Below are 23730 nucleotides of genomic sequence, written 5' to 3'. Positions count from 1 at the left end.
CTCATCGTGCATGAAAACTGGTTGTGGGGGTTCATCTCAGTGTCACTGAATTGCTGCTTTGTCAACAGATTGCAGATGTTGTGGATAAAGAGCTAGTTCAGCCGTTCGAGATCCTCTTTGAAGGAGTAGAGTACATTGCTAGAGCTGGGTGGACGCCAGAAGGAAAATAGTGCGTATGTTAATCCTGTCTCTGCTTAGAGGGTTTGGGGCAATACAGTTAGAAGCAGAATGTAGTGGTCTCTGTCTTCTTCAAGCTTAAGCCTGCTTTCATTTTTACATTGCTGCAAACTTGTTTGTGCAAAAGGGATGATTTTTCCAAAAACCAAAAGAACATCCTCCTTGTCTCTTTCTCTGGTACCTGGCCCTGCTGCTTTGGTATTGGGCACTCACAGCCTTTGATGTATGTGTCCTCTCAGCATCCCTGTGAGAGAGAGTGCAGTGCTATTATCCCCATTTTACAGATGGGGAACTGAAGCCCAGAGAGGCTAAGTGACTTGCCATGGTCACACAGGAAGTCTGTGGCTGAGGAGAGAAATGAGCCCAGGTCCCCCAGGCCCTAGGCTAGCACCCTAACCACTGGACCATCCTTGCTGACCAGACTTACTGATCAGAAAACCTGCTGTAAGTGCTACTTACATTTGCATGTCATTTTTAACCCTGTAGATGATGTAGTACAGTGTTTCTAACTCACCAGAAGCTTCTCTGAAAGGGTTTCTTACTGAAAAGGTTGTCAAGCACTGGAACAGGCTGCCTAGGGAAGTGGTTGAGTCGCCATCCCTGGAGGTATTTAAAAGATGTGTAGATGTGGCACTTAGGGACATTGTTTAGTGATGGACTTGGCAGTGCTGGGTTAATGGTTGGACTCTATGATCTTAAAGGTCTTTTCCAACCTAAACAATGCTATGATTCTCCGGAGTTTTCCTTCTTCGGTTCTTGAATCTAAAGATGGATTTCACCTTTTTAATTTATTTTTTTCCCCCAAAATGTGGAAGAAATGCAGGGACGCATTTGCTACATTATCATGCTTTTTGTGGGATTACTGTTAGAGCTATGTGCAAAGCCATCAGCAGTATGGCAGGTCTGCTGCCAGTCCATTTAGGTGCCAGTATTATTCTCTGCCAGGGACAGATTTAAGACATTAGTGTTTTCACAAGTTTCCTGATATTTCAATTGAAATTTTTCTGCTTCATTATTCCCTCTGATTTTTCTCTTCTCTTTCTCCCTTAAAGCACAATTCAAATCTGGGAGAATAGAATTAATTAAACTTTTGAACCTGCAGTGCTTATGCAATATTGAAGTGAAATAGGTTCTTGTGTTATGGAAGATATTTGTTTATGTGAGTGAAATTTTACACATGGCTTTGTGCTTAAACTGAAATTGAACATTCTTGAGTCCCTCAAAATGCCTAGTGTTAATGAGTTGAGATTTTCAGACCTGTCTAATACTCATGGTTGTGTGCTATTTCCTCTAATATCCGTCTCCTCAACAGCATCTGGTCCATCTTACTGGATCGCTCCCAAACTCGACTTCAGATAGTCTTGATCCCTCCTGCATTATTCATCCCCACAGAAGATGATGCAATGGAAAGACAGAAACTTATCGATGCTGTACCAGATTCGATTACACCTTTCATTATTTATGAAGAAACAACGGACATCTGGATAAATGTAAGAATTTGAATTTCAGCTTTCTCTGGCAGTTTTTTGTTCAAGACCCTATTTGTAGCACTTGAGCAACATTGGTGTTACTGTGCCACCTAGGAGAATGATCCCATTGTGCAAGTTCTGTTTATATTCTATGCTTCCTGCTGTAAAAAAAACAGGTATGTAGAGAACAGAACAGAGAGATTTGGGTTGTGAAAGCAGAGCTGCTTTGCTTGAGGCTGTGCCACGGTCAGACAGAGCTCAGAGCAGGGCCCAGGGCTCTGGTGTTCCAGGGCAGCCCCCTGCCTGCAGTGTTACCCACCAACGCCCTCCACCTTCTTGGTGCCATTTGTTCACCAGCAGCAGTGCCAGCAGATGAAGTATTCTTCAGCTATCAAAGATGTATCTAGATGATATTGGGTGAACAAGTCCTGAGAATCTGCTAACAGTCACTAAAAACCCTCCTTAACGACCTGTGGTCTGGTGAAATAGGTTTGTGTGTAATGTTCTTGGAGATGTGCCGTAGGGCCTGTGCTGTGAGGCCAGACATCGGTGTGCTAAGCTAATGCTGTAAAAATGACTGCTGTTCACACTTCTGTGGATAAAGATCGATGTCTCTAAAATGATGCCCCATTGGAGGTGTGCCAGCGAGCAGAAAGGCCTGGGAACATCAATCACTGACCAGTAGTTGGATCTTTCAGCAGACAGCGTTTACACAAAGCCTTCCAGTGAATGGTCCCTACACAGGAAGCGCTTCCTCTGATACCATGTTTTCTCCTTAGCAGTAATGGGCATGGTTTCAGGATGGTGCAGTGAGTTTTCCTTTCTCCATTATTTTTACTAGCTGGAGTGGTTTTTGACTGGCAGCTCATACTGCACAGATAAATGCTCCCGAGTCGCTAAAAAGATTGTCCCTTGAAGCAAGAGTTGGCATCTTCATGAGTGGGAAGATGATGTCACCCTTCACTTGTGGGCTTCCAGACAGCATTGGACAGAGGAGGCCACTGAACTCTGGCTTCTCTGGGTGGCTCTCCTATGCTGTCTGCAGAGCTGGACCCACCTCTGTATCTAATCTAGAAAGGCAGGTGCAGAAACCCAAACTTAATTAGTTTGGTGGCCAGAAGCTAAGAGTTAGGCTAGCAAAACACCAGGAGCTGTGCAGCGTATGTGGCTGCTGTCTGCAGACACCCCCTGGCTCGGCAGCATAAGTGGCTTTCCCAGTACAGGACAGTGCTGCACCCTGCTAGCATGAACTGTGTTGTCAGTGTTGAGCCGTAAGAGGAACTTACTATGTGTGATTTCAGTGCCAAGGTACTTCTGATAACAATCCACTGCCCTGTCTCCACAGATCCATGATATCTTTTATGTTTTCCCTCAAACCCATGAAGATGAGATAGAGTTCATTTTTGCCTCTGAGTGTAAAACGGGTTTCCGGCACCTATACAAAGTCATCTCAGTTTTGAAGGAGAGCAAGTATAAACGGTCGTGTGGAGGCCTCCCTGCTCCAAGTAAGTGAAATTATTCTTTTGCTTTAATTGGGCATTTGCTGTCAACTGGAGGAAATAAATGTTCTTGCAGGTGGCAGGAATTACTGTCTTATTGGAAACTCCCGCTGTTGTCCAGGAAAGCACTTCACTGTATAGTCGTTCCTCTTGAAATTATACAGGGTTTGTTCTGTATTCAGCATGCCTTAGTTTTAACCCCAATTCTTCTTCACAGACCAGAGGGAAGTTTTAAAAAGTTTAAAAAATCAGATGGGGGAAACAAGGTCCCTGTGATGCCATGAAATGCACTTAGTTGGCTTTTCCCTGTCAACGTTGGGACTGTTTGTGCGCTGGCTTTGCCAGAGGTTAATCATTATAGCAGTAACAAGGTGTTACTACCTCTGGTGTGCAGGGTCCGGTGTATCTAATAGGTGCGTGTTAGTTCAGGACTTGATTTTGCAAGTAAACCCAACATAGTCCCTGTCAGCCTTTACAAACAGATTGGTAGCAGAGGCGCTGACAGAGAGCATGGTTTGAACATGCTGTGAGAAAGTCCATGGAGTGCCTCCTGGTCTGAGTGGACCCACATGTTACTCCCTTTAAAATGAGTATGTGTGCTTGGCAGCAAAACCTATGATATGACAACTATCCGAAGAATTTGTCTCTGGTCTTAAAAACAATCATGGTATTGCTATATAGACAGAGATGTTAGTAGGAGAAAATTACCAGCAGCTGTTGCGAATGGGAATGCAGGAAGAGTCATTTCAAGCAAAAAATATGCAAGGACCATGTGCTTCTGAGCTGCAGTCAAGGGTTGGTCTTGCTCAGATGCGTGATATAGCTGTGTGCAAAGCTCCCAGAGTTTTTTCCACAGCATGTATTCTTCAATTTACAGTTTCATGCTGTGATACTTAATTTACTTGGTGTGTGTTGAAGGCACTTACTGAGCTCTGCATGCACAAAAAATACACCTAATTTTACTAGAGGTCCTAGTTCCGTGCAGCTATTGTTGTGCGGGTTTTTTCCCAGATAGCATTATATCCTGCGTTGATTAGATTTCTCTGAATGCATTTGACTTCTTTTTCTCCCCATATCTTCCTCATTCTAAGGGAAATGAAAAAACAGAGTTGTTCTGTTGCAAAATTCCCCATTTTTTGACACCCAAGATTCCCTTTGCACACCCATTTTTCAGTATGAAATCTCTGTTTCTGTGCAACTGACAAAATAGTTAAAAAAAAAAAAAGAAAGAAAAAGAAAAGAAGTAAGCAAGCTGTCCAGGCCTTGGGTTGAATCCTGTGAATCCTTTAACATATATTTCACAGAACATTAAATAGTACTAGCCCTAACATTTGTCTGGGGAGCTGGCAGAGGTCTCCTGCAGCTTGCTCTTGAATTTATTCTAGTAAAAAAGCTTGGAAGGAAGAAGTATTATTGTGACCACGTGTTTTGTAAAATGTAAAAATGTAAAATCTCTGTATGTTGTCTGTTTGCAGGTGACTTCAAGTGCCTCATCAAAGAGGAGACAGCGATTACCAGTGGGGAATGGGAAGTGCTTGGCAGACATGGATCCAATGTAAGTCTCTGCTCTTGCTGCACGGATACCCTGAAAGCAGCACACGCTGCAGGGAGATGAGCTCTGGGGCCTCACAAATCAGTACATGTCGCATTGGTGAGGCTCTGCTCCCTAAGAGCGGACCTTGCTGCTCCCTGGTATTGAGTTTGAGCATATGTGTCATATGTGGGGTTTTTTTTTGGTCTACAGTGTGCTTTCATCCTTCTCTACCTCGGGTATGGTATTCTGCACCAAAGGTGGTTGTTTTGGCAGTGTGGGAAAGCAACACAAGCAGCATTAGTTGGCATTCTTTTCTTGCATGTTCCTGCATTGGATCCTTGTCAACAAGGAATTTTCCCCCTTAAGTTCAAGCCTTAAAGAGAAGGGAGCAAAGATACTGCAAGGCAGCAATGAAGAAATTCCGTGTTTCATGAGCAGCGAGACGTTATGGTGGTGTCCAACGGCTGTCCTGGAATGAAGACAAACTGGTTGGAGGGATTAGCATAAATCCATTAGCCCTGTCTCTTTTTAGCCAGAACACACAGTGTTTCTGTTCCATGTAGCTTGTGAGCTTGCACAAGGAGGGAAGGAATGCTTCTTAAACTGCTGCTCTTCTGGCTCTGAGCTGGATGAATTCTTTGATCATTTGAAACAAACAGCAGTTCTAGGAGAACTGTTTGACTGCTCTGAACTTCATACACATCTTTGAATCCTTCCTGAACGGTAACTGGAAATGGGCTTAGGGAATGAGGTGTGTAGGTTGACCTGCCGAATCTGTTCTGCGCTCTGCTCAAAAAGAGGGGATTACTGAGGAGTATTTAACATAGCAGTGGTTTACAGTCAGCTGCTGCCTTGATTTCCATGGGTGTTTTTTATCATATGTGATTTAGGAAAGAGAAGAGCGGGGAGGTGACAAAGAATGGGGGACAGAGTTATTTAGCATAGTAGACAGTAGGGGAGAGTGGGAAGAGTAAAGGACCTACCTGCGTAAGAGAGATGAGCAACAAGTGCAAATCATAACCGACAAGAGTTGTGGACAGTGAGAACAATTATTTATCTTATTCTTTGCAGATTGTTGGGCTGTAACTCATCTCTATGGAAGTGGGGCGGTGGGGGGAGACTTGGAGGTGGTAAAACTGGGTATTGTTTTGGAAAGAAACGATATTGAGGGATGTATTGTTTGTTTCGTTTTTGACAGATCTATGTTGATGAAGCCAAAAAACTGGTGTACTTCCAAGGCACAAAAGACTCACCTTTAGAGCATCACTTGTACGTTGTTAACTACGAGAATCCTGGAGAAGTAAAGCGGCTGACAGAACGTGGTTACTCTCATGCCTGCTGTGTCAGTCAGGTACCTGTCTGCTTGTGAGGTCCTGTGCTGCGGCTTATCACCAGTCTTGTCCTTCATCAGTCAGCAGACAAGGCTGTATTTGACTATAACAAAAGCAGATTTTACACTGTTTTATGTGCTCATATATGTTGTACAGTGAGTGCATAAACCTGCCCTGGAAACCAGATTTGACCTCCCTGTGCAGTTGCTCTTCAGCTCACTTCAGGCAAAAGGAGCCGGGATGAATTTTTTGAAACTGTTGGAGCCTGACACTTTTCACCTGAAGTGGGCTACAGAGCAATCACCAGAGGAGATGAGCCTGTGGCAGTGTTCAGAGGGGTTCCAGGCATCTGGAGCCGTGGCCTGTTCAGCTGGGAATGCTTTACCAAGAAGAGGATGTGTGGCAAGGTCCTTGTTCCACTGTGGGTTTTGCAGGTGTACTTTTGGCTTTGGAGTGTTAATAACAGTGTGCTACGGACTGTAGCTTCTCGGAGTCTATCTGCTGTTCTCAGAAGTGCTCAGACTTCCAGGGTTAATTTGATCCATAAACATCTTCTGAAAGATCTAAATGCACAATGAAATGATCACTTTTGCTTGTGTCGCTGCACCAGGGAGTTCAAGATAATGTTCTTTTTCCCCCAAGGATTGTGACATGTTCATCAGCAAGTTCAGTAATCAGAAGAACCCACACTGTGTGTCGCTGTACCGGCTGACAGGACCTGAAGATGATGCAGCACACAGGACAAAGGAATTCTGGGCTACCATTTTAGATTCAGCAGGTAACAGCATGGATGAGGAACTGGAAAAGGACAACCAGGATCACAAAATTAAAGATGTCCCAGGATATGTTTGTTTGAGATTTGCTGCTGTGGGTGACTAGACTTGTCTCTGAAACTCATGCTTGTGTGAGTTCTTGGAAGTACAGGAGTGACGTTTTCAGCTCAGCCACAAATGGGTATAAACTAGCCATGAAGGAATTTAGAGTGGAAATTACCAAGTTTCTGCTGCCAGAGTCAGTAGAAACTGTAGACAGCCAGTTTTTGCGTTGGGGGAGAGGTTTAAGCATGTTCATTTACTCTGTGCTATATACCTGCTAATGAGCATGCTTTTGAGCTTCTGGGGAGGGGTGTACACTTCTTAGTTGTGTGCTGCTTCCTACTCATGTCTTTGTGAGACAGCTCTTGGGATTTTACTTTTTCATTGTGTTTCTGTTCCCTTTCATCTCTCCTTCCCTGAGGCATACTCCACATCCTGTGATTTCCATGTATTAATGTAGTGAGTTCTCAGTGGGGTTAAGAAGGGATGGGATACCTGTAATGGCTGTGTCAGGGGAGAAGAGTTACTACTGTTCACAGGAGAGTAGGGATGGGGACGTGATGGGACTGAGAAAGCTTCCCTAGGACTGGGACATTCTCAGTCTCTGCCTGGTCCCAGCTACATCCACTGGAAAGCGTGGGAGAGCCCTACTGGGATTGCAGCAAGATTGGTGATGGGTCGGGGCTGAAGCAGAGCTGCATTATTCATTCGTTCCCTTTTAAACTAGGCTCTCTGTTCCCTCCCATGGCAGGCCCTCTTCCTGATTACATTCCCCCAGAAGTGTTCTCCTTCGAGAGCTCCACGGGGTTTACGCTCTATGGGATGATGTACAAACCTCACAATCTGCAGCCTGGAAAGAAGTATCCCACTGTGCTCTTCATCTATGGAGGTCCTCAGGTGAGTGCAGCAGTGGGGCGGGCTTGCCAGGATCACTCCACTGCTCTCCTGTATGAAAGGTTCCTGCTCCGTGCTGAGCATAGCATGTAGCATTTTGCCTGTTCAGCGAGTAGCTGCTTGGCTGAGGGTGCTGTAAGTGGTTGTGATTTCCAGGTCATGGATCAGGCCACTGCTACTGATCTGAGAATAGGTATGAACTAGCAGAGCTGGAACTGGGAGAAAGGGGTGTGCAGATAGTCCTGTTCTATCTCCCCCTGCTCCATAGGGGCTCCTGTTCTTTGTTTCCACTTCCCCCATGTGTATGTGAGGGGAGCTCTGTTGGCACTGACCATTACCAGTGTGTTTTTAGGAGAGCTTGCTTCCCAGTCATTCTTGTTCCACTGATAAATAGAAGGTGAGCCCCTTAGCCCTGCTTTGTTTCTCCCAACTCTGCTGTGCCTTGCTGTGGTCCAAGGCAGCTGGAGTGAGACTTGGTGAAGGGGAAGATTTTCTCCTGGGAAGGAACAGAGAGCGGAGAGCAGAGCTGGAGCTGTAGGCTTGGCGTTGGGTTGTGCAGTCAGCAGCCACTCCTCTTGTTCCATGGTGCCGCAGTGGACTTCAGCTCTACATATCTGTGACACAGAATGGCTTATTGCAGGGGTAAGAGAGTTTATTTCATAGCAGACCACAAGCAGGGAGTAGGGATCTTGAAAACTTTACATTATAAAAATGTATAAGACGTTTAAAGGAAGTTAAATATAAATAAAATCTAAAAGTGGATTAGGAGATGACCTCTGGATTTCATTACGTGTGTGGTTGTGTCATTGCTGGTCTTCTATTCCAGGTACAGCTAGTGAACAATCGGTTTAAAGGCATCAAGTATTTCCGTCTGAATACTTTGGCCTCTTTGGGCTACGTTGTTGTTGTCATTGACAACAGGGGGTCCTGCCACCGAGGGCTGAAGTTTGAAGGAGCCTTTAAATACAAAATGGTAAGTGGAGCTCTGTGTCTGGCTCTTTGTTTTCAGCCAGAGACAGGTTTGAGTCCCAGTGTTACCTGAGCTGAAGCGCTGATTTGGCGCAGATGCCTAGCATTGCCTGTGTGACCCTGTGGCGTGGGAACTACGTAGAGTTGTGCAGTGTGGATTTGAGGGTGGAAAGATGCTCAGTATGGGAAAGATACGGCATCAGGGTTTGAGGTTGCAAATCAGTTCCAGCTTGGCAGGCATAATGCAAGGTGGTTCTTAAGGGGGTCTCTGACACGCACCAGATATGCTTTGCTGCTCACGCGGAGCAGGATAGTTACATTCACAGCGTGGATTAATATTTAGGGCAGTTTCTGTGTCAGGCTGGAGAGGGTGAATGTGTTTTGGCCATGTGTACAGGCAGGGAGAGCCAGCGCCAGGGTCTCTGTTGGGAGTGGCGTTTTCATGCACAGAGCCAGAACGCAGCCTTGCTTTTGTAACAGCAAAAAGTGAAAACACTGAAAATCTTACTTTTCCCCAAACAAGGAGACAAATGAAAAAAAGATAGTTAAGAGGTGGGTTAGCGTGAACTTACTGTCTTATGCGGGGAAAGGAGTCATCTTTTAGGAACATACTTAGCACTGTGAAGTGCTGGCCTGTGGCTGGGTGCTGCACAAACAGAAGCAGCCAACATCTGGAGATGGTTGCCTTTGGAAATCCTGAGAATGTAACTTTTGTCAGTAACTAACAAAATTTACCTTTTTCTCTCCCCTCCCAGGGACAGATAGAAATTGATGACCAAGTGGAAGGGCTGCAGTATCTAGCATCGCAGTATGACTTCATTGATTTGGATCGCGTTGGCATTCATGGCTGGTCCTATGGAGGCTACCTCTCTCTTATGGCTTTAATGCAGAGGTCAGATATCTTCAGGGTATGTCCATACATTGAGTACTTATTCTGATGGTGCAGACAGAATATTTCCATTATTCATATAACCTTCCATGGGTGTTCACAGCACAAAGACTTTTGAGCTTGCTCTGGACAAGTGAGGACACAGTGCTCTGGCTGTTTTCTTCAAGACCCTTCTATTTGGGTGACTTCAGTGAGAAGTTGCTTTTCTAGCAAACATTTCTTCCACAGCATTTCTAATTAGGCTTCCAGGCTTTGGTTATTTTTTGATATTTCACAGACAACAAATCTGGGAATCTATTAACTTTTTAAAGCTAGTGCCTGCTAACAAGCACAGTACCAGCACTCAATGGGTATCACAAGAGCAGTTATAAGGTACTGTGTGACCTTGGGCTGTCAGGATCCTTGGTTCTCCACTTGTGTTTCTGTGTGAAGCATGGTGATATGCTTTTCTTCTATAAGCCAGTTGTCGCTGTTGGGCTGGCATTTGCATTGAGTCTATACTGGTACAGCTATAGGACTCAGCTTTTCAGAGGCAGTCATAGCAGTACAGCCTCAATAATTAATACTAACAGATGCCTCAAATCAGAAAATTGCCTTTGTGAAATTAAGTGCTGTGCTCTCCTACCTCTTCATGCAAATTTGCAACTTTTTTCCTCAGGACTGTATGTTCTTATTTGAGTGTAACTACCCCAAGGAGTGTGGTGTGACTGCACCGTCATTGTGCTTGCTTCCCCCAGCTCCGAATGAGCCAGACCTAATCTTGACCTGATGTGAAGGTGTGGTGTTGTCCATGAGGCTTCCTGCATTAATGCAAGAAGGGTGGTTTTGTGCAAAACGCACTTGTCATCCAAGAAGCCTGGCATGTAAGAGGTGTGTGAGGCTGTTTAGGTAGGCCAGTTTTACTGGAATATCTGAGGATCTGTTCTCATGAGCTGGGGTGAGGAGGAGCAACTGTTAACCCTGTTCAGCTGAGCACAGAAGGATATTCCCTCTCTGGATCCACGTGAGAGAGCTTTAAACTTTTGGACCGTTAAGCCTGCAATAACTTAACCGTGCTGTGGTATAGCTACACCAATCTCAGGTCACCTATGCTGAAGGTACCTTATATAGTCTCAACCATTGCCTGCTTTGTGTCAGCAGAGTTCTTTGCTGTGAACCAACTAAGGGAAATGATCCTGCTGAAAAACAACACCTTCTTTTTCTCCTCCCCCTTTCCAGCCATGAAAGAATAGTTTCTTTGCAGATCTTTCCCAGATCAAATTGCCTGTGTTGCTTCATAGCAGTGTGTTCTGAAGCAGCCAGGAGGGCAGCCTGGGGATGGGGAGAGGTACTGAAAAGAGGTTCTTGTGATTTTGTGACTTTAGACCACTGTGGTAAATGCCCAGGCTGCTGTTGGGCCAGTCTCAAAGGTGATGGTGTGCTAAGAGCTGGATATTGCTCTTGGGATGTGTTTTGTTCTTTGTGGCATCTCTTGCGTTCTCTAAGTCCAACCTGAATATTCCTGGGAGGTTTAATAATTACTTGTGTCAACTCCTTAAGGTTTGTTAAATTTTTACTTTTAAAAATACCTGCCTTGCAAAGGGTTTTATGGTGAGGTTTTTGTTTCCTCATTGGTCATCTTTCAGAAGCCTCTCTGCAAGCCAGTGGTAGCTATGCAAGGTAGTTTGCTGAGTCCTAGGGAGCTATCAATCCCAGTTTCTGTTAGACATTCATATCAACAAAAGTTTTGCAACCCAAAAGCAGAGCACTCTGCATTTGGACAAAATCCCCTTCCCTCAGCAGGCCTTGCAGGTTATATGTTTAGTGTTGCTTCTGATTTGTCTGTAAGATCTTCCTAGTTTTCAGCAGCCGCCTTGTTTCCAGCACGTGTAGGTCATAGCTGAACTGTGGGAGGGAGAGTGAGGGTTGCTTTGCTTTTTCCACTGCAGGCTGTGGGTTGTAAACTTATCAGTGTGTTTTGGGCAATTGTAGTTGCACTGGGACAGAGCTGTGGGTGGGAGGGAAGGACATTCCTGTATCAGCAGCTCAGGTGGTGTCATTCCCCTCCTCGTCTGAGAGCCCTGTTGAACTTGCAGGTTGCCATTGCTGGAGCACCTGTCACGCTGTGGATTTTCTATGACACTGGTTACACGGAGCGCTACATGGGCCACCCGGATCACAATGAGCAGGGGTATTACCTAGGGTCAGTGGCCATGCAAGCTGAGAAGTTTCCTTCTGAGTAAGTTTGGTTCTGTCTTTTGCCTTCTACTTTTCCTACCAGGAAAGTTCAAGCCCCACAGACATGTTTTTATCTCCCTGTTCTTGGCAATTGAATCCTGGAATCACAAATGCTAGTATTAAATAATAATTATTTTTTTAAAAAAAAAGACCAAAACCCAACACTGATAAACTTAATACTTGGATGAACATTTGCATAATTACAGGCCATTCCATGTAATCCCTTTTATACTAGGTGTAATTAAGGACTGTCTTTTATGTCTGAAGAAATGACAAACATACCTTCATATTATGACTAGCACTTTAGAACCACATTAAGCTAGACAAAAAATAGTTGATCGGGATGCTTTCTGCGTGCTTGATGGCTGTATCAGCATGGGGCTGCCTGCAGAGCTGAAAATCAGCATTGATTCTGAGCAAGTGTTAAGCTGTTGTGTTGTCCAAGCTAGGAAATACTTCTGAGAATAAAGAAGATATACAGATGAAACGGCTGACCAGGACGTGCATATGCAGGAAGAACTTACAGAGGAGGAAGGTATAGGGTTGGAAGACACGTCCATCCAGAGCGATTTACAATAGTGAAATCACTGTCTTTAATGCAGATGTTTTCTTTCTATTGACTGTTTTTGAAGGGATGTGTGTGGACTGTGAAAAGACTGGCAGGTTCTGGGATGCTGTCTAGAAATGTTTGTCTCTTGCTTTTCTCAGACCAAATCGTTTGCTGCTGCTACATGGATTCTTGGATGAGAATGTTCACTTTGCACACACTAGTATTTTACTCAGCTTTTTAGTGAGAGCTGGGAAACCGTATGACTTACAGGTAAGGCCAGAACCAGGATGCAAAGGTAATTTGCATCTGTCTCTGACTGAGGAGTCCAAAATTGGAACTTGTGACATGGCTGTGCTGGGCAACTTGGAATTCTAGCATAAAACTGTGGTATTTGACCCTAACATTTTTTTTTAAAGGAGGATTTAATGAGTGAATGGAAAATGTTAGGCAAATGAGCAGTTAAGAGCAGTTAAGGCTGCTCCTGAGGAGATGTGCAGTTTGAAGGCAGTACCGCAGTGTTTGTGCAGTGTGGAACAGGGTTATGCATTTAATTAAACCCTGCTGGTTCTGAGCAGATGTAGCCCGGGTATCCCACACTGCGCTGCAGAACTGGGAGCATGCTGGTTTATGTGGCTCTGGACAGGATCTGCCTGTGTTCAGCCAGGCTGGTCACCTCCAGCACAGCATTAGTTGGGTTAGAGGGTGCAGGGGGTTGTCTCTGGGTTCAGGCAATGGATGATGGGGTGTATTAGCTCAGATGCAGAGTTAATGCAGGGAGATTACATCAATATTTTGAATGTGTCTCTGGGGACCAGTTTAAATGTCGGTGCCCACAACTCTTGTGGATACTTACGACTTTATTTTATATTTTAGATCTACCCTCAGGAGAGACACAGTATAAGGGTACCTGAGTCGGGAGAGCACTATGAACTCCATCTACTGTATTACCTGCAAGAGAACCTGGGCTCTCGTATTGCTGCCCTGAAGGCAATGTAACTGACCTCTGCAGAACTCTGCTCCACTGGCTGCTTTACTGAACGAGAAGATATAGGAAACTAGAGAAAATAGCGTGGAACATTGCATTCTGGTGCCTGCCACATGTACACACACGTACACACACACAGACACTTTTTTAAAAGTAAATTTGGTGCCATACAGGAGATCAAAATACAGTGATGTAATAACTTTAAAGCTTAAGATGCAAATAAAATCAAATGCCTGTGGTATGATGCAGTACCATGGGTATTCTCTTGGGAGAGGAGCTGAAACTGAAAATAACGTACTTCTACAGCACCAGATCTTCACTTTTTAAAAGCATTATGACATAATTGATGTATTTTTACAGTGTGTTCCTTGGTATCTTACTACATAATACTGGATGATTTACTCACTACACAGCAAGAGTTTACCTGAATGGTTACAACTTGTATTACATTTTAAATGCTATCATACAGCTTTTGTGCTTCATGAAAGGGATGTGTCTTACTCCTTAGAAGCTGGTCACAAGTTAGACACATCACCTACATAGATGTTAATTCTTTTTTAAGAAGAAAGACTTTTAAACTGCCTCCTAAAGGATTTAAATTTTGGATTCAGTTTGGTTGATGACAGGTTCTTTTTGATGATTTCTTCTCTCCCCAGGATAATTCATACCTTTTATTTTATTTTTTTTTTACCCTAGCAGCTTGAGATCCTATCCTGATTATACTTGATTTCAGTGAAGAAGTGAAATGATATTTTACTGTGATAATGGGCATAATAGTCTTTAATTCTGAAATGCAAACTAACTTAAGTCACAGAGCTGAAACTCTGTAAATTTTAAAATAAGCCTGAAAGTGCAGCCCATTTCTCATTGACGTTTTCCCCTGATGTTCATTCTGGAGCTGGTTTTGCAATACTGTTTTCTTACCGTCACATCAGCATGATACAGGTATATGCATCCTGTTACAATTGTAAAATTCAGTGCTGTAATTCAAAGGTCTACAGAAGGTTTGGTGAGGAGGGACCTCACGAACACTCTTATGTGAGGCAATATGAATTGTTTTATTGAATTTCCTGCTTAATTTGAGGGACTATTTCCCAGGCTCATACTCTGTTCAGTCCTCCATTCCTGGGTCCTTTCTAGCACTGCTGTATAGCATGATTATGATGCTGTATTTGAGAACCCCCCCTTCTGTAGAGCTTTAGGTAACCCTGCTAAGCCTAAAGGATATGCAATCCCAGTTGTGTTTTTGCTAGTGAGGTTTTAACTAAGCAGCAGGCTTGGCTAAAAAGCATCATAAGTGTGTGGAGTAACTTTTAACTTGCAACAGGTCATTTAGGATAGAAATCCATAGCAAAATGATTCTCTTTTAATCCAGGAAATTCTCCCCTTGGGGCTTGCCTCTAAGACTCCTATAAGTTTTAATGTTTTTCTTAGAAACCTAAGAACTTCCTTTTTTTTTTTTTTTTTTCCCCCCCCTGTTTTGGTGCTAGAGAGAAGCAGAGCATGATTTTCTTTTCATCTTCTAAAAATCTGGAATCACTCTCAGTGTTTATGCTTTTAGTACTCCACATGTTGTAACCTTGCATTTTCCTTGCTTTTGTACTGTTCAGCTTGATCCTGAAACTCTGGGATTTAACACAATCTGGCTGTATTGTATCAAACAGCATCAGTTGTCAGATAGGCTGCTGGGCATGTGCACCAAAGCTGTCGGAGCTGGTGCAGTTACACGGTTGTAAAATCTGTGTGTAAGAACAGGATCTGGTTTTTGGCTTACACAAAAGATAGCCAAAGCAGACGGGCATGCAGTAAATGCAGATTTCCCCCCAGGTGGGAATGTTTGGTTTGGACTGGTTTTCTGGTTTTCAGATCACAGTGATTATAACTGGATGAGTTAAAACACCATTAACAGGTCAGTAACAGGCTTACAGTTTTATTTTGGGAAGGGCATGGCAGGGAAGGAGCCCAGCTCCTATAACATCTTCTCTTAGTAGTTAATTATGACTGAAGTGAATGCAGCGTCCCTACGGAGCGTGCTATAGTCAGTATTAAGACACAAATACATGTGCTGATGTATTTCAACTAGAACAACACAACAGTGAGTAGAGGCAAGTATAAGCTGTTACTATGGAACTCCATTGTGTCTCTTACGTGTTTATGCTGTATTATATATACATATATCTATATCTGTTCATATATACATATATGTATAAAATTACACGTGGATAGTATCACCTTTTCCAAGGTTGTTTATATTTTGTTCAATATTAAATTAACTTGCTTTTAGGGTGTTATTGTTCTTTTTCTAGAGGTGATTACCCTTGAATGTAAATGTATATGATTTCTAAGACTAAATTGATCATTTTTTTTGAAAAACAACAAAAATGGCCTTCATCAAACAGTGATTTTTAGGGAACTGAAGAACTAAATGTTATGCAGCAAACCAGGCTAGGTTTTGATTTAGCATAGGATGTCATAAGTGCTAACATAAAACTTTTTAATAATGCATTCTTCCACCGTTTTAAATAGATATATCTAAAAGCTATTGAAGTACAACATACTGTAAGTACTGTATTTTGCAACATAATTATGTATTTCTTTCTTTTCTACAATATTTTTTTCCTTTTTACAGTAGTTAAGCACTTTAAGACCCCTGTGCTCTCTTATCCTGTGGAAGTGCTGCGAGGATTTATCATCAGAGTTGTAGTTCTTGCAAAAGGTGCCTGCTTGTAGGTGAAGGTGTGAGAGATGCCTTCTGTGAGGTCTGATCCAGCCCTGTGTTGTGAACAACTAAAGTCCCAGTGACAGGAAAAGAAGGGCAAAGCCTGTTGCAAGTGAGACTGCAGAGGTAGGAAAGCGTTAGTGCTGAGGAGCATTGCGTCAGTACTTTGGGGGAGTAGTAGTCCTGCACCTCGTATGGCAAAGTGTTGGACTGGCACTGGGGTGGCACGGAGAGTGGTGGCTCTGCCCTGCTCTGTGCCGCTGGAGTTGCTTGCTGCAGGATGAGGTTGCACCTTATAGTCCAGGAGATGGTAGTGTCACTCAGGAAGAGGTTTCCAGCCTGTTTGATACTTGGGGTTATACTTTGTCACTTCCTGCATGTTCAGAAATGTCTTGGTTAATGTATTGAGAACTAGTGAGATCCTGGGAGAGCACATAGGTTGTCTGTGAGGCGAAAATGTGAGGAGGAATCATCCCTGTGGCTCCCAAAACAGACATTGGTATGTCCCTTTGGAGGATCTTCTGCCTTCAGCAACGGTGTCCTCTGTGCCCAGCAGGACATCCGCTCTGAGCGGGAGCAGGATTAAGCCTTTGTTGTGTGGTGGATATTAGTTGCAGAGGTATCTTTGAGATGAATGTATTAATTTCATGCATTTAAAAATATATATATGAAATCTGGGGATATGAGCAATGAGGTGCTGAAGTCATTGAGTGTTGATGCCGGTGGTTTCTTCTCGTTTGCAGTGGTTGGGACTGGTTGTGCTTGTTTCTAGTGGAAGCACGTTCTTTTGCCCTGTTTTAACGTAGCTTCCAGTAATTCCTCTTGAGTGTGCAATGTGCAAAGCTGTTGGGTTTCACCTTCACATTGAAGTTGCACCTCCTACCCCCTCTTTGTTTTCAATTATCTCTTTTTATTCAGAACAAAGTAGAATTATTGTCTACCCAGAACTGTTTAATTTTTATAAAGTTGATGAAATAATGAGTTCAAAGCACCAAGTAGAGCTTTGAAAATCAACTAACTTCATTATATTAGAATGGAAAATGCATTCCCTGCTTATTAGTGGCATTTGAGAACAGGCTATGGAAATACTTTCTGAGCGGGGTGGTGTAGTAAGGCTTTAACCCTGGCGCACTGTACGGCTGAGCCTGTGTGGAAAATTACAGAGACTTCGCAAACTCTGAGCCTGAGGGTCCCAGCCCTTATTCCCTACCAGAAGAAGTAGTTATGTTTCTGCTTTGTGTGCGTCCGTGTGTGTGGCAGGCTGTTTTGCTGCTGGTGTGATGCTCGACTTCTGATGAGGCAATAGTAGAGTATAAATAAATGAAATAATCAGCCAGATTAGGACACTGCCTTGAATTGCCTGTTTACTTGAGTACCAGAACCCTGTAAAGACTTTTTGTGTGCCCCTCATGGTTCTCTGGGCCACTCCTTTGGAAGGGGAAGAGAGATCTTCATGCGGTTTTTACTTGGATGTTCTGCACAGTAGTTCAGGTGTTTAATTTTAGAACATGAAGTGCCTGCTGTTTGCGTTAACAGAATTGCATGTCTCACTCCAGTGGGTTTATTGGTCTTCCTCCCCCACCTTTCTAGCTACATGGCTTTTAATCATGTAAAGTGGAGACATTAGTTTTGCTGCATTTTATTACAAAACCTTTGTTGCAATAAAGATGCTGCTAAATAAATTGAATTAAATGTTCCCCCCTCCCCCCCCCCCCCCCGTTTTCAGCTGTCTCTCTTCTTGATTTAGTAGAGTTTATGTGTAATTAAATCTCTTCTTTCATTGTGCTGTGGAAAGCGGCAATGATAGAAGATGTTTGTGTGCGTTCTGTATACATGTTGGGTGTTCAGCAAAAGCACCTGTGACTTTTCGTGTCCCTTGTGGTTAGGTAGTTTGATACAAATAAGAAGATCGGGCATTAGCTTGGCGCCACTGTTTCCCCCTCCTGAATGTTTCCGTGTGAATGCTGTCAGCAGCCTTGGCAGCCACCAGCCGGAGCTGTCGCACCGAGTACAGCGCATCCTCCCTGGCTGAGGTGGGCCAAGCCCACAGGGGAGGAGGTGGTCCTGGTGTCCAGGCAGAAGTACAGAGGGACCTGCGTGTAGCAGACAAGCTCTGCCAAAAGATGTATCTTCATACAGTCACCTCGTGCTTGGCCTCATGTACGTCTGTGTGAACAGTATGGGCAGGCACCCTGATTCTGCTTAGTGCTGCCCCAAAAGGGCTGGTGGGGGACTCAGGGCAGTCAGGGTTCATGTTTTTACTCATTAATTCCTGATTTTTCACCCACCCGGAAGCACCCCCTGTTTTGGTGTCTTTCAGAAATAAGCTGGTAACTAATGGTGTGTTGATAAGTTGCATTGTGTCTCCCTCTGGGGTTTGTGAAGGCCCTACCATAATGTGCCAGAGCTTCCCCAGGAGCCTTCAGCAGCCCTTGTGCAATGCAAGCCAGGACACGAGTGTCACACCAGCAACTGGCTGTAGGCTTTTGGATTGTGGCTGGTGGTGGAACCTGCTGGTGCCTTTGAGCTAGGTGTGTAGCTGTGTCTTCATCACCGGAGAGTAGGGAGGGAGGTTTATCCACATGCTGTTCTGCCTGGAGGATTTTATTATGGCAAAGCATTTCTGTCCTCCTCCAGGTGCCCTGAGGCCTCGTGATGGCCTGCCATTTGAGGTGGGATAAGCAGGGAGAGCTACAACTGCCCTGCAGCTGCCCCTTCTGCAGTCATCAGAGACAGGGGAATCGAGGTGAGCTTTCAGCAGTATCATTTAATATAAACTCTGGCAGTTCTTTGTGCTATTTAGAAACACCGATGGGTCTTAATCCTGGAAATGTTAATATTGTAAACTCATTTTCCATCTGTGCTGTCCTGCTGGTTTATAAAATGTTCCCGCTGTGCAGGAACAGAGAGTCTGGCTCACGCTGGCACAGCCCTCTTGGGCTGGGCTGGAGATGGAGCAAGCCTGAAGCAGCGTTTGTCTCACCCACGGGCTGTGCCAGCTGGGAGCAGCTTCAGGAGCGAGCAGCTCTCCCATGGCGAGGATGGCTCCTGCTCCTGTGCAGGCACTGCGGGCAGGGGCACGTTCCTCAGGTTGGGCTTGATAAATTAGCAGGTCGCTGCATTTCTGTGTCATGCTGACAAATGAGCGTTTTTGCTGTGCCTCTAATTCTAAATTACTTTGGAAAACGAGTTGTGGTCTTTTAAGTAACCATTTATCAACCTGTGTTCACAGAAGAGGAGGAAACCAATTCCATGAGCCGTTGTGCTGTCCCACTCCCCGCCTTAGCGCAGCCACCCATTTCTTAAGCTCTGGAGATCAGTGTGAGCTTTGCATCAGGTGAAGCACCCGAAGTCCTCTGCTACGGCCGAATATCCTCACTTGGGTGGCAGTTATTTCCCAGTTATGATGCTGCCAAGTGCAGGAGGCTGAGCCCCGTGTTGGATACTCAGTTGGGCAGCACTGGATCTGCATGGAGAGGTGCAGTGGAGGAAGGAGCTGGGGCATACAGACAGGCAGGGGTGAGTGGGCTGGGGCAGGGGTGACCCACATGGGAGGGTTGAGCTGATCCTGTCTCAACACGGTTTCCCATCCATGCAAGCTGAAGGACAGCAATAAATCCTACTAATCATCCCCCCCCCCCCCTCCCCGAAACACAATTTCCTTTCTAACAGTTTCTCAACAGAATTTCCCTGCTCAACCCACCCTGAGTATTCGGGCAGAGCTGCCTGAGACCTGTGGCCACCTGTCCCAGTAGGCTCTGGGTTTGAGTGCCTTGCTGATTGGTGACAGAGGCATTTGGAGCAGCTCAGCCCTGTGCGGGGCAAAGCTGCTGCAGGGACCCAGCCCTTCCCCTTGCCCTCCTCATTCCTTCTCTCCAGGTATGCAAGGGACATGAAACAGCATTCCGGAGTCCAAAACATCCCCCAGCCCCCTTTGTGACACGTGGTACAGAAACACACGGTGATTGTGTTCTTCTGATGAGCTAGGAGATAGTGCTCAGCCTCCAGCTTTGTATAAGACTAATTTCCTGTGAGAAACCCGATGCCAGGGCCTGAGCAAGTTTAACTGCTCTGAGTGTTTCAGCAGGTGGGTTCAACAGCTTCTGAGCGCTGTCTCCCATCCGTAGCCACCACTTGCACAGGAGCAAAAACCCATTAAACCCCCCACGTTTTGATTTTTAAAACACAGGACAGGTCCTGGTTAGACCAAAAAGCAGCTGTGCTCTTCAAGGAAGATGCATGGCTTAGCGTGCTTCTAATTTTGCAGGGGAGGCATGAAAGCCACTGTCATGCCCCGTTGTGCACCAAGGGAGCCACCTGAGTGCTCTCCCCGCAGTGTTTTCAAGCCTACAGGAATACATTTGGCATCTCTGGGAGCTCTTAAAAGGAATTTAGTGGGAAAAGAGCAAAAATCCCTTTGGATGTACCAGCCCAAGAGGTTTTAAGTTAAATTCCAGGCTTTTCTGGCTGTGAGCTCTGCTTGTCCTATCTTTGTTACCCTAAATACAGCCATAGCTAATGTCAGTGCCCTGGTGCTTTGGTGTGAGACTTGCCATGGGGCTGGTGTGGAGCGGTGGGACCCAGCTGGGCACGATGGGTGCATGTACCAGCTTCACCTGCCTGCAGCAGTAGTGTCACGCTGGCGTTGTCAATGGGAGGTGCCCACACACTCCAGGTAAAAAGACCTATCCTGGTTTTAATGGGCATCATTTTCAGGGTGGTTTGCTTGCCCATGGCCCCTCAAATACTGTGAAGTGTGTGTGTGCAGGGGGTGTAACAGGAAAGGGATTGTCCTGGCGTATGCTTGCACACTACCTACAGCTGCAACATCCCTGCTGTGAACGATGGGCTCCAGGATGCCGGCAGAGCCCTTTCCTCACTTCATTAATTTTCCTCTGAAATTCTAGGAATCTTTGAAAATTTTTTTCCTATTTTTTTGGAAGAAGGGAATCTGTTTCCCGTCACCCTGGTTGGGTCAGTGCCTGGAGAGGCTGCCAGGGTGCAGGATCCTGCCTTTCCCTCTGCACCTCCATTGACCGGCGTCAGTGGCAGCCGCAGGCCGGGGAGTGGCAGGACCCTTGCTCAGACCCAGTCCCAACCCCACCTTGGCTGCCAGGCAAGGGACTGCAGGAGCAGATGGCCACAGCATCGCAAGTCACTCTTCAGCCACAAGTGCCCTGCCAACTCGTTGGGCTTTCTGGCATGGGTTTCTCCCCACTCCTGGTGAGATGTCAACAGTGGCACTTTATGGGGCTGCTGGCTTGCCTGTTGGAGATGAACAAGCGTGCAGTTCCCATGGAGACTTGTCCTTCCCACCACATCGGTGCAGCCGGAGCCGGAGTACTTCACAGCCTTTTCAGGCTGCAACAAAACATGTTTTCCACCATGTTTTAAAAGGGGGTTTTATTTGCAACGCAGCCAGCTAGTGGGCAGGTGTGCTTTCTGTTGCTTGCTGCTGGAAGGAGCCAGAAAATACCCTGGGTGTGAGGGAACGTGCTCACCTCTGTGGCCTGGCACAGTGCAGAGCAGCAGGGCTTTCCCCACACTACTCTTGAGCTTCCCATGGCCACGGCACAGCAGCAACCCTGAAATCCCACGCCAGCAGCCATGGTTGTGTTGCTGTCGTGGCTGGTTGATGAAGCGATGCTTAAAATTGGGCCTTGATGCAAGAGGGCAGCTTAGCTTGCTCTGGCTGGTGCAAGTTGAATCCTTCTGTGTAAGACCACAAGGGTCCTCGTTTGGGGTTTGTGATGTTAAGATAATTTGCTCTGGAAAAGCTGCTTCTCGCTGGGTGACTGCTTTCGGCATCACGCCCTGCATGGTTCAGCCCGAGCCCTGTTTCCTACACGAGGTTCCAGCTGGCAGTCCTTAGTGCTTGCACCATGGGTGTTTCTGAGACCCAAGAGAAAGGAGTGAAGATTTAGCAGAGTCCTTTCAGGGCTGAAGCTGTGATTTATTTTTAATGTTGGGGGCCTAGTGCTTGTCTGGGATAGTGTAAGGAGAAAATCTTTCCTGGAAGAACTTACAGCCTAAGCAAAATAAACCCTCTCTTCACCTTATGGGGTTAATAATGAAACTGCAAGTGGTAGCTGAGATTAAAGGGTTGCTTTTTCCTTGAGTCTTTTCTCAAGATGATAGTTCTCCTGGCTGCCCCTGCCAACAGATCCATGAAGAACCAGTGCCATTTAACTGAGGCTGCCCAGGCACCATCCATCGCATGTTGGCTCCACAAGCTTTCCCTGCTTACTCCCCAGGCGGCAGCACCAGGCTGTGCATTTCCCAAGGAATTCCCAATTTCCAGATTTCCTCTCTTAAAAGCAAACAGCAAGGGACTGCTCTGGCAGGCAGAATCCTGGCAGGAGAAAACTTGAGATGTTGCACTTTGAATTAAGCCTTTTACAGTGTTTGACAGTGTTTTACTTGAAAATTTAAAGCTTGTTTGAAATGGAAAGTCAAACTTGCAGGAATGGAGCAGAAACGGAGTTATTTGAGCCTCTGGAAGCTTTCTTCAGGTTGACTTCCAAGCAAAATTTTGTCTAAATAGACACGTCGTACAACTTGATCCAGGTTACAGTTTCACTTGTATGCGCAGACTCAGTGTCTGGTGCTGCAGGGCAGTCAGCTCTTCCAGCAGCCACCTCCGTGCAGCTCTGTCCCGGGAGGTGTCAGGCTCAGGTCCCCGCTCCCCACAGCAGTCCTGGGGCAGCCTCTGGGAAGGACAGCATGGAGCTGCCAGTTGAGCTCTGAACCACAGCCCCACCTTCCCAGGGCTTCCTCCCTGGCAATCACTGAGTTTCTGGTATTTCCCATCTTCTCAGGGTCTCTCGTACTTGGAGGTGGCTTACTCTGAGGTTTGCATTTCTTCAAACAGCAACCCTCCGGGGACAAATCCTGCCCTGGGCAAGGTCTGTGCATTTGGGGTCTGGTAGGAGGTGGAGGGCTCCAAGCTGCCTTAACACATCCTCAGTGCGGGAAAGAGGCCAAAAAAACCCCTTGAACCAACATTTTGTGTCGGACTCTGCTCTCATCACGCTGCTCAGCAGCATCTGTGTTTTCATCAAGGGCCATTTTACTGCTGTGTCCATGAGAAGCTCTTCCAGGAGCTGCAAGGAGCCATTTATTAACTTCAAGCAGCTTTTTGCTGAAAAACGTAACTTAAAAACCAAACAAAAGGTTGCAGAAACATGAGAGCCAGGGAAGGTGCCCAGCTGGGGCAGGATGCAGAGTGCTGGCCTGGGAGGGAGACTTCACAGAGCAAACAAAGAGCAGCTGCAGCTCCGGATTTAAGAGGCGGACTTTGCAGGGCATCGTCTTGGCCATGCACCCCGCCTTGCTGCGGGGAGAGGATTTGGGTTGTTTTGGGGCAGTTTGGCAGTGGCAGGACATCAAGCAAGATGTCGGAGACGTCGCCCTGTCACTCAACGCTGCTGGGCTGCCCGGCGGGAGCGAGGCGCCTGCAGCAGCTCTGGGTGGGTTGTCCATCCGATGGACAGGGCAGGCGTGGAGCCTGAGGAAACTTCTCCCACATTGGCAGCCAGGCTGGTACGTTGTGAAGCGGGTGGTTGGCAGCACCCGGTCTGCAGCTCAGCAAAAACCCCATCTGCCTGGCTCTGCTGTCCTCCTGGCCCTGGGCAGCCAAACCCCCTTCCTTCACACTTGCAAAACGCTTCTCAGCCTGGTTT

The 23730-nt window shown here is 45.8% G+C and overlaps 1 protein-coding gene across 6 annotated transcripts in view; it reads left to right on the top strand.

The window, feature by feature from the left end:
- DPP8 (dipeptidyl peptidase 8) overlaps positions 1 to 23730 on the top strand; it is a 41546-nt gene that overhangs the window by 11400 nt on the left and 6416 nt on the right. For 3 of the 6 annotated variants that reach the window (XM_080396948.1, XM_080396953.1, XM_080396949.1), the window contains exons 9-20: positions 69 to 169; positions 1490 to 1667; positions 2992 to 3151; positions 4621 to 4700; positions 5878 to 6030; positions 6653 to 6788; positions 7577 to 7722; positions 8546 to 8692; positions 9444 to 9596; positions 11653 to 11795; positions 12503 to 12614; positions 13218 to 15612. In XM_080396948.1, coding sequence (XP_080253074.1) covers positions 69 to 169; positions 1490 to 1667; positions 2992 to 3151; positions 4621 to 4700; positions 5878 to 6030; positions 6653 to 6788; positions 7577 to 7722; positions 8546 to 8692; positions 9444 to 9596; positions 11653 to 11795; positions 12503 to 12614; positions 13218 to 13340 — 1632 coding nt within the window. In that variant the 3' untranslated portion in view covers positions 13341 to 15612. Of the gene's footprint in view, positions 1 to 68; positions 170 to 1489; positions 1668 to 2991; positions 3152 to 4620; positions 4701 to 5877; positions 6031 to 6652; positions 6789 to 7576; positions 7723 to 8545; positions 8693 to 9443; positions 9597 to 11652; positions 11796 to 12502; positions 12615 to 13217; positions 15613 to 23730 lie in introns of those variants that run through there. The other 3 variants (XM_080396952.1, XM_080396951.1, XM_080396950.1) reach the window with 2 other exon arrangements.

Source organism: Falco punctatus (genome assembly GCF_963210335.1).
Source record: "Falco punctatus genome assembly, chromosome: 7".
Classification (NCBI taxonomy): Eukaryota; Metazoa; Chordata; class Aves; order Falconiformes; family Falconidae; genus Falco; species Falco punctatus.
This window is presented reverse-complemented; position numbering and strand designations above follow the sequence as displayed.